This window comes from Gymnoscopelus braueri (assembly GCF_963280865.1).
Source record: "Gymnoscopelus braueri genome assembly, chromosome: 3".
NCBI classification, from domain to species: Eukaryota; Metazoa; Chordata; class Actinopteri; order Myctophiformes; family Myctophidae; genus Gymnoscopelus; species Gymnoscopelus braueri.
In genome coordinates this window covers 22233200-22243144 of record NC_137612.1, presented here as the reverse complement: position 1 = coordinate 22243144, position 9945 = coordinate 22233200, and the positions used below count along the sequence as shown (strand labels likewise).

Sequence of the window (9945 nt, the reverse complement as noted above, 5' to 3'; positions counted from 1 at the left end):
AAATGCCACAATAACTGTATGTAGCATAATATGCTATACAGTATTATAAATTATAACTACTGTATATAACTAACAACCACATATCACTTATTTCCTGCTTATGTAAAACTGAACTTATTAATACAGTGGCTTGACTCAAGTACACAGACTTATGATGAACTACACACACTAGCAATAATAATAATCAATACAAGCAAGGGTAGGGTCATAGACTGAATTGCACTTCACCTAACAACCCTACAGAAATGGAAGACAGCAAGACCATGTCATACAAACGTGATCCAATTCTAAAGGAATTTGGAGCGTGCATGTTTTTCAAGATGTCTATAAATGCTCTGTTTGTCTAAAGGAACAGGATCGCTAATAATCAGACTTCTTACCCTGAGACCGAAGTATTCCTACAAGTTGAAGACACATTTTGTGTATGAAGTGAGAACACATCTTGCTTGTGGGGCAAATGCTCTGGGACAACTATATTTAAGTGGCTTATATACAGAATGGAAACGACCTGCTACAGCTACAGTCTCCCAGTAGAATATGTTAGGATTAATAAATCAATGTATAACAAAATAAAAAAAATCAAGTTACAAACATGACATTTGAGTCCAACATGACCTTATTCTGATGAAGGTCATTGGACAAAAACGTTGTTATGAACATTCTTTTTTTTTACTACATGCATCTACTTTTATTTTAGGCAGCACTCCTCAGACAATGAAACCCTTAATAGTAGGGGGCACTAAGTGAAAAATCGTTACGCGGCGGATAAAAGCATGAAATTTGATACAGATGTCCCTTGGGTCATCCTAAAACATCCTAGAAGGGGTGCCCAAAAAAATCTTAAACAGGAAGTGAGTTATGGACAAAATCCAAAATGGCCACCTAAACTGTTGACCGTTGACTCAAAAGACACCAAAAGAATCTCCAAAAAGCATAAAATGTGGCACACATGTCCCTTGGGTCATCCTAAGACATCCTAGAAGGGGTGCCCAAAAAAATCTGAAACAGGAAGTGAGTTATTGACCAAATTGAAAATGGCCGCCTATTGACTCAAAAGACAACTAAAGAATCTCCAAAAAGTATAAAATGTGTCACACATGTCCCTTGGGTCATCCTAAGACATCCTAGAAGGGGTGCCCAAAAAAGTCTTCAACAGGAAGTGAGTTATTGACTAAATTGAAAATGGCCGCCTACAGTGTTGGCGATTGACTCAAAAAGCCTATAGAATCTCCAAAAAGCATACAATTTGGCACATATGTCCCTTGGGTCATCCTAACACATCCTAGAAGGGGTGCCCAAAATAATCTGAAACAGGAAGTGAGTTATTGACTAAATTGAAAATGGCCGCCTACAGTGTTGAAAGATGATGCAAGATACCTAAAGAATCTCATAAAAGCATGAAATGTGGTACAAATGTCCCTTGGGTGATCTGAACGCATCCTACAAGGGTTGCCCAAAAAGGTTTTAAACAGGAAGTGCTTCTTAATATATCCTAGAAGGGGTTATTTATTTGTTTGTTTGCTTGTTTATTAAACTTTTTAGGAAGGGACCATGTTGAAGAAATTCTAAATGGCTGTTTAAACAGTTGACCATGGCAGTCTGCATATTATGCAGACTCAATACGACAGGTTATGCAGTGCATAACCTGCCGTATTTTGTAGTCTACCTTCTGTTTTCATTTCTACATCACTTAACTCTCTGCATATTCTTATTTATTTTACTCTGCATCTTATCGTACTCTGCATATTCTTATTTTACTCTCTGCATCTTATTTATTTTGCACTCTACATCTTCTTGCTTGTTTTACACTCTATCTTCTCATGTATTTTCTTCTTGATCATTACAGTTTTTTTGTGATTAGTGTTTAGTAACTACATGTATTCATGTGTGCCATTTCGCAATTACCAGCACATTGGCATAATGCTCTAACCCAGCATCCCGGCATCTACACTTTCTCGAACAGAAGGGCTCAGCTTTGCAGCCACACTTGAGTTCTCTACAAACTTAAGCAGCCTCTGGCAAGAGTGTCCATAAAGGTGTCCACGAATCAGTGACTTTAATCCATCCATATTTGTCAGGAGATGGTAGAGATTGCATAGCTTTCAGGCTTCTGGACCAAATGCCAGATTGGCTGCTCGATTTGAATATTGTAGCAGTGCAGCCCGTGTGGGAGGAGTGTTTTCCATTGAGAGACTATTAAAACTTTTTTTAGCACCCCTTAGGATGCATTCAGATCACCCAAGGGACATTTGTACCAAATGTCATGCTTTTATGAGATTATTTTTTATGAGTGTCTTTTGCATCATCTGTCAACACTGTACATGGCCATTTTCAATTTAGTCAATAACTCACTTCCTGTTTCAGATCATTTCAGGCACCCCTTCTAGGATGTCTTAGGATGACCCAAGGGACATGTATGCCAAATTGTATGCTTTTATGAGATTCTTTAGTTGTCTTTTGAGTCAATCGACAACACTGTAGGTGTAGGCGGTCATTTTCAATTTTGTCAATGACTCACTTCCTGTTTAAGATTGTTTTGGGCACCCCTTCTGGGATGTCTTGGGATGACCCAAGGGACATGTATGCCAAATTGTATGCTTTTATGAGATTCTTTAGTTGTCTTTTGAGTCAATAGATAACACTGTAGGCGGCCATTTTCAATTTTGTCAATAACTCAGTTCCTGCTTAAGATTTTTTTGGGCACCCCTTCTAGGATGTCTTAGGATGACCAAAAGGACATGTGTGCCAAATTGTATGCTTTTATGAGATTCTTTAGTTGTCTTTTGAGTCAATCGACAACACTAGGCGGCCATTTTCAATTTAGTCAATAACTCACTTCCTGTTTCAGATTCCTTTGGGCACCCCTTCTAGGATGTCTTAGGATGACCCAAGGGACACATGTGCCAAATTTTATGCTTTTTGGAGATTCTTTTGGTGTCTTTTGAGTCAACGGTCAACAGTTTAGGTGGCCATTTTGAATTTTGTCCATAACTCACTTCCTGTTTAAGATTTTTTTGGGCACCCCTTCTAGGATGTTTTAGGATGACCCAAGGGACATCTGTATCAAATTTCATACTTTTATCCGCCGCGTAACAATTTGGCCATTTTTTGTGCTTAGTACCCCCTACTATAAGTGTCATACTGCACTGCTGCTATGACAACTGCATTTCCCTTGTGGGATCAATAAAGGTTATCTTTTACATAATATTGCAATTCTACATATTTAATTTATTACAATTATTTAAACTGAGTTTGAACAGTGTGAGTTGATTGTTATGAAATAGTGTAACAAATTTCTGAAATAGACCGACAGGCTACTTCTGAGGTCAACATGTGGTACTTGTGCATCACTTAACAGGAAAAAAAACACACCCAGACGTTTAAAAATCTCCAGTATCTTTACTAATTTGAAAACAAAATTAAATAACTAATTGAAATTAAATGGAATGAAATACAGTATTCAGCCAATTAGAACAGCTATCAGCCATCACAATCAATATAAATAGTTTAGGTTCCAAAGCCTGTAACAGTAATATGCAACATTAAATAAAGTATGCGGCCATTTGGCGGTGTATACAATGTCTTAAACAAAGTAGATTTCAATGTGACTACCTTTAACACATTAAGGACATTGACTTTTTAGCAAAATGTCTCTGATGACTGTGGGGAGAGGTAGTCATCAGAGTAGTAGTAATCGAAAAGTGGGTCTGGAGTCTGGAGGGTTTGTTGGTTCGAATCCTTGGACGAGGCGAGAAGCGATTCTTGGGGGAAAAAAAGTGAGCTTCTCTCCGCACTTTCTATAAATTACAACTTAATTCCAAAGAACTCTTGTACAATGCAATTAAAAGTAATATTCCACTGAATACTCACTCCACTGTCAAATTGATTGTGCAGATCGATACAAAAACGTTTTTGATTGCATGCAATACAACGGAATAGAATTTAACATTTTCTGTCCAATTCTGAACATGGTGCTGTGGTCTGATCCTACACTACCCAGAATTCACTGCAAAGCCTTGGTTCTCTAGGCCATCGCCCCTAGTAGCAGAGGGCTTGATTTAGTGTTTTACATACAAGCGACTACGTGACCCAGCAATAAATCTGTGGTGCTTTTGATGTGTTGCCTTGGATACAGAGAGGGCACTGGTTGCACCATGTATTGATCATTACTTGTTACTGATAAAGACACTGTGATAAGGCTGTAAAACAGTGGAGTATTCACTTCTCTTGTAAAAACACTGGGCTTCTTCCACATGTTCACATGTAAACGTATATGAATAGGTTTATATTTTGTAAAAGGTTACAAAAATATCAGCCAATGAAGAAATGTCAGTGATATAATGCATCTCTTGCAGGAGGTAAGCAATGTTCTCCCTTTTGTTCATTGTATTTACCTACACATGCTGGTCTTATGGCTCACAATAACGTCTACCCTCACACATTCAGCCAGAGAATGGACTCAGTGTGTCCAGTCTGTAACACATCAGTTGCACAGTAATAGCCTTGGTGAGCAAAGTCTGTAATAAAGAGAAATCTACAGAAAAAATTGTTTCAGTCTTCAGAGAAAAGGACGGGACAGTATTGGATTTTGTGATAGATGTGCACACACCCACACACACGTGTTAGTGAGGGATGCCCTGCGAGAGGCAGAGGCAAAAGACACAGATGGTCTCATTCTCCTTGGGATTGCATCTGTTTACAGAAGGCCTCAAACTGTTGCTGCTCCAGCTCTGTCATCATTTTGTTCAGGGCATAAATCTAAAAGAAAAGAGAAAGTCAACACAGATACAATTACATTTACAATTTAGTCATTTGGTGCTCTCAGATTGCTACTATCCGGGTGATGATAGAGGACTGAGAAGAGATATCACACCAGACCAATGGCGTAAACTACTGCAATAAACTGAAGTGGTCCAGTACTGTTAGAATTTTATCAGTGAGTACAACAAAGCCTTTAAAAATGAACACACATGGAACAGTTGGCTCACCTCTGCCCTCTGTCGCTGTTTGAGCTCCTGCTGAGCAGATTTCTGCTTTGCCCTGTCACCTCTGGTAGGAGTAGAGTTCAACTTTTGCTTGTCTTTACGACAGGCTGGCTCCATGGCTGTTTTACACTCGATCCACCCTGAAAAAAAGATTAAGAATAGATCATCTCAAGACAACTGCCAGTGACTTTCACATATTTTAGTTACAAATATGGATGATAATGATAAGGCTTTAGAATTGTAACCAACCATGTAACCATGTTGAAATTAAGCCTATCAACAGAACCTAGTAAGATCACTTTTGAGCGTGATTAGCACGACCTAAATTCTAAAACCAGACAACCACTTATTTCTTAGAAACGCTGAGGTTTCCTTCTGCTGCTGTGCGTTATTAATTAATTAATAAGTGATATCTATATATATATATATATATATATATATATATATATATATATATATATATATATATATATATATATATATATATATATATATATATATATATATATATATATATATCTTGATGGATTGAATACATAGGACCACAATGGAAACAAGCCCTCAGGGCTTTTTGTGTTATCCTTTTAGCATCATTGTTTAATCGTACCACTGTACTTTTTTCAAACTGTTAATAAAGTATTCAACCAAAAAAGCCTGTGGTTCAGCAAGAGATACAGTAAATGAGGAAGATTGTGTAGAAAAGCACACTTTATTCTATGAAGGCAATCAGGCAGGTACTCGGGCACTGGTTTGCTTCATTTGTGCTCGTGCCTGACAGGGGGTCAAAACAAATGGTTGTGTAAGAATGTCTGATATCTTTAAATAAGATTATATATACAATATATTATAGAGTGAATGACATAGTATCAGAGACCATGAGTCCATGACAATGTCACTAGAGAAAATAGAATCCACGTATGAGGAGTGCTATATAGCACACCTTATTTCTTTGCTTCTACCCTGTGAAAAGCCTGGTGACGCCATGTTACCTCTGCCCTTGTTGCCCGTTTAGATAATAGATATTAGTTGTTATTTATAATTTAGATAGATGCTAGGTAGGTATGTGTTTGTTTACTTGTTCACATGCTACAGTATATTACTTGGAGGTTGTTTACACCAATGCTATGATGCCATTCAGGTGATAGATTATTTGTCTACCTGTTTATCCTAGTTACTTTGCAGCACATACTGTATACCTTAGCACTTGAATTCTTACGTTGAGGGTTAGGGTTAGCTAACCCGAACCTGGACGAGAGGTCCGCCGGGGACCCCTAGCTCTGGTCCATAACGTTAGAAGAACTCCTTCTAACGCTATGGACCAGAGCCAGGGACCCCCATGGGGTCCTCATGCAGCTAAATTATTCATAGTTAGTTGGTTCCATTCGTACGATCTACAGGACCACAATGGAAATAAGCCCTCAGGGCTTTTTGTGCTATCCTTTTAGCACCATTGCATGATAGTACTGACTGTACAATTTTGCAAATCTGTTAATAAAGTATTCAATCAATCAATCACTCAATCAATCAATCAATCTCAGAGTTAAATCAAGCAGTGTAGATTGGGGTCCCAGAGTCAGTATGGGTCCCTGAAATGATAAAGGTTGAGAAACACTGGACTTGGACTTGCACTTTATTAGCCCTAGAATGGCTTAGCCGCCAGCAACTTAGGATGCTATAATGCTTATAATGCTAGCATTATAGCATGTAGAATGGGTGATATGCCCATACATTATATGCAGCCATTCTAGTCAAGTCAACTTTATTTGTATAGCACATTTAAAAACAACAGAAGTTGACCCAAAGTGCTTTTCATTCAAAAATAACATCATAAAGACCTCATAAAATACTACATCGTAAAAGAAACACAAAATCAATACCTCATACAAATACAGCATAATTAAAAGAACACAAAAAGCAATACAATTTAAACACAAAAGTTAAAATACATACAATACCATTCTAGGGCTATAAGAGTTGGTAAGTCACTATGGATAAGATCATAAGAGTGTCTGCTAAATGTCTCTAAAAGGTTGGAAATGGATATTGGGAGTGTCCATCCATATATTAATGATATCATGGGTAAGGTCTGGGAGATATTATTATTTACACATTATATCACAATAATACGGACGAGCTCTAATCAGCATAATGCACTTTAATCGTAATGCAGACTAGTTAGCTTAGCAAGCTAACGTTAGCCTTACAAGTTATGATGATCTCTAGACTCGTTAAATATGTGACATTTAATATTAGGAAACAGCTCACCTGTAGATCTATTAACCGTCTGAAAACACAAAGTAACAACAGGGTTGATGAAAAGCCAGGAAAGTTGGCAGTCACGATTTGACAGCTGATCTAAACAGCTGTTATTATGATGGAGGTGTTAGCAGTTGGGTTGCCAGGCTTTGCGAGAGGAATAAGTAACCAGGTCTATGAAAACAAGCCCAAAAGAAGCGAGCCCTTCGCCCTTTAAACATAATACATTAGCTATTTGAAAATAGGGGATCTTCAAGCTGGTTGTGAGCTTGTAGATCTGCCATTTTCCAAAAAGAAATCTTGAAAACAATTTGAACACAAATCTTGTATGGGGGTCCTTGGCACAACATGTTTTCAGATGGGGGTAGGCAGAGAATTACATATTCATTTGGGGGTTTCCTTGACATGATTTTTTTTGAGAACCACTGTTTTAAACAACGTTAGGAAACAAGCCCAAAAAACCGCAGCCCACAACTGCCAATATATTTACAAGCAACTTTACAGAAAAAGAAGCCCATAAAGTCGCTTATAATAAGCAGACATGGCAACCCTGTATGAGGTGTTAGCAGTAAACAATTCCGACTGGAATCACGAGGCATGCCTACCGCGTTCCTACCATAATGATTCTATATGGACAGACCGCCTGGAAGACGAGAAATCAAAGCAATTTAATCCAAGTCTATCCTCTGGGGCTACTTTCAAACCCTAACTAGTCACATTTTATCCCAGATACAGTGGTGGAAAAAGGACTCACATTTTTACTTACGTAAAAGTATCAATACTGCAATGTAGAAATACTCTGTTTACAAGTAAAAGTCCGGAATTCAAAAGTACAAAAGTATTGGTATCAAAATGTAGTTAAAGTATCAAAAGTGGTAGCTGTAGTATACAACCCTCGTAGACGTATTTATGATTCTGACGTCTTCAATCTACGAGAGTTGTGGGGTTCACGCCCCATGGAGACCTGGACTTTCTGCACTATGCCCCGTAGACACTCCAAACATGTACAAATGTGAAAATAAAGGTGCTTACCCCAAGCCCCAAATGTTAACTGGCTCTACGGGGTAGTAGTTTAATGTAATAATCCATATATTTTAATAAAGAAGTGTTTTAATGCCGTCTGTGGCCGAACGCCATTTTTTTACCCTCGTTTACTTCCTGTTTACATTTAGTGTAATTCCGGGTTTCACCGGATGCGCCCCGTCACTACCCGTCACTACCGCCCATTGGGAACTTCCGACAGAATCGGCCACAGACGGCATTAAAACACTTCTTTATTGAAAGATATGGATTATTACATTAAACTACTACCCCGTAGAGCCAGTTAACATTTGGGGCTTGGGGTTAAGCACCTTTATTTTCACATTTGTACATGTTTGGAGTGTCTACGGGGCATAGTGCAGAAAGTCCAGGTCTCCATGGGGCGTGAACCCTACAACTCTTGTAGATTGAAGACGTCAGAATCATAAATACGTCTATGAGGGACGGGTTGTATACTACAGCTACAAAAGTGGTAAGTACTCATTATGCAGAATGTCCCACTTCACAAGTTTTTTAAATGTAAACAATGTATAAAAATCTTTTGAAAATAACATATGTACAAGCTCACACAATGACGCATTGTGAGCTTTTAGAGCGGCTATTTTCAAATGTATGAAGTGGTTAAAGGGATATTTCACTTTCAAATAAACTTTTGGTCATTTTATCATCTACTCAGGCCTTTGTGAACCCCCAGACAGTTTTTAAGTTGCTCAATTCAGTATTTAGATATTTGATATTCATTTTATCAGACACGCCCCCCTTCCTATACAAACCCAACTTCAAACTCCATTTTAACCATGATAGACTCATCAAAAACACCCGTCCTTGGTTCTGGTGACTCACCCTGCCCTCCTAATGCGTGAGGGGGCCGTGTTTTTCTGATTAAAGTTTTCATTTATTTTATTTAATTTTTTTATTGTATTTTATTTTTTTCATTTTCAAAAAAATATATTAAAAATACATGAAAAAAAGTAATTGAAAAAACACGGCCCCTCGCGTATTAGGGGGGCGGTATGAGTCACCAGAACCGAGGACGGGTGTTTTTGATGAGTCTATCATGGTTAAAATGGAGTTTGAAGTTACAATGGGTTTGTATAGGAAGGGGGCGTGTCTGATAAAATGAATATCAAATATCTAAATACTGAATCGAGCAACTTAAAAACTGTCTGGGGGGCTCACAAAGGCCTGAGTAGATGGTAAAATGACCAAAAGTTTTTTTGAAAGTGAAATATCCCTTTAATGTGTGTTTTGTAACACAAATCTAAAATTAAATCTACAAAGTAACTAGTTACTAAAGTTTTCATATAATTGCAGTGGAGTAAAAGTATTTGCCTCTGAGATGTAGTGGAGTAGAAGCAAAAGTACTGAAAATTGGAAATACGCCAGTAAAGTAAAAAAAATACCTACAAATTGGACTTAAGTTCAGTACTTGAGTAAATGTGCTTAGTTACTTTCCACCACTGCTAACTACTAGTCACATTATGTCCTAGATATTTAGATGTATTTGTTCTTTAGCAACTTCTGCCCACAAGAGGTCGCCTTTGCCTAACAGATCAGTTATAATTTCAACAGCGATGCCTAGTACTGTATGTTGCAGTTTACAGCTTTGCCATTTATTTGTTCACTGCCTTTTGCGCTAAAGTATTTTGTGCTTTCTTTTTCT

At 37.8% G+C, this 9945-nt stretch overlaps 1 protein-coding gene across 1 annotated transcript; it reads right to left on the bottom strand.

Annotated features, from left to right (window-relative positions):
* Positions 1-3375: 3375 nt before the first annotated feature.
* On the bottom strand, positions 3376-7387 carry svbp (small vasohibin binding protein). The gene is made up of 3 exons (XM_080423824.1): positions 7251-7387; positions 4989-5125; positions 3376-4758 (listed from the first exon to the last, which is right to left on the bottom strand). Exons 2-3 carry the CDS (start codon positions 5100-5102, stop codon positions 4672-4674), a joined length of 201 nt encoding a protein of 66 aa, XP_080279950.1. The 5' UTR covers positions 5103-5125; positions 7251-7387; the 3' UTR covers positions 3376-4671.
* Positions 7388-9945: the final 2558 nt, after the last annotated feature.

Bases quoted from the DNA above. Each gene is read 5' to 3' on its own strand.
- svbp (XM_080423824.1), bottom strand. From the start codon at position 5,102: ATGGAGCCAGCCTGTCGTAAAGACAAGCAAAAGTTGAACTCTACTCCT. The intron at 4,759-4,988 runs GTGAGCCAACTG...CTTTTCTTTTAG, and splicing joins AACAGCGACAGAGGGCAGAG to ATTTATGCCCTGAACAAAAT.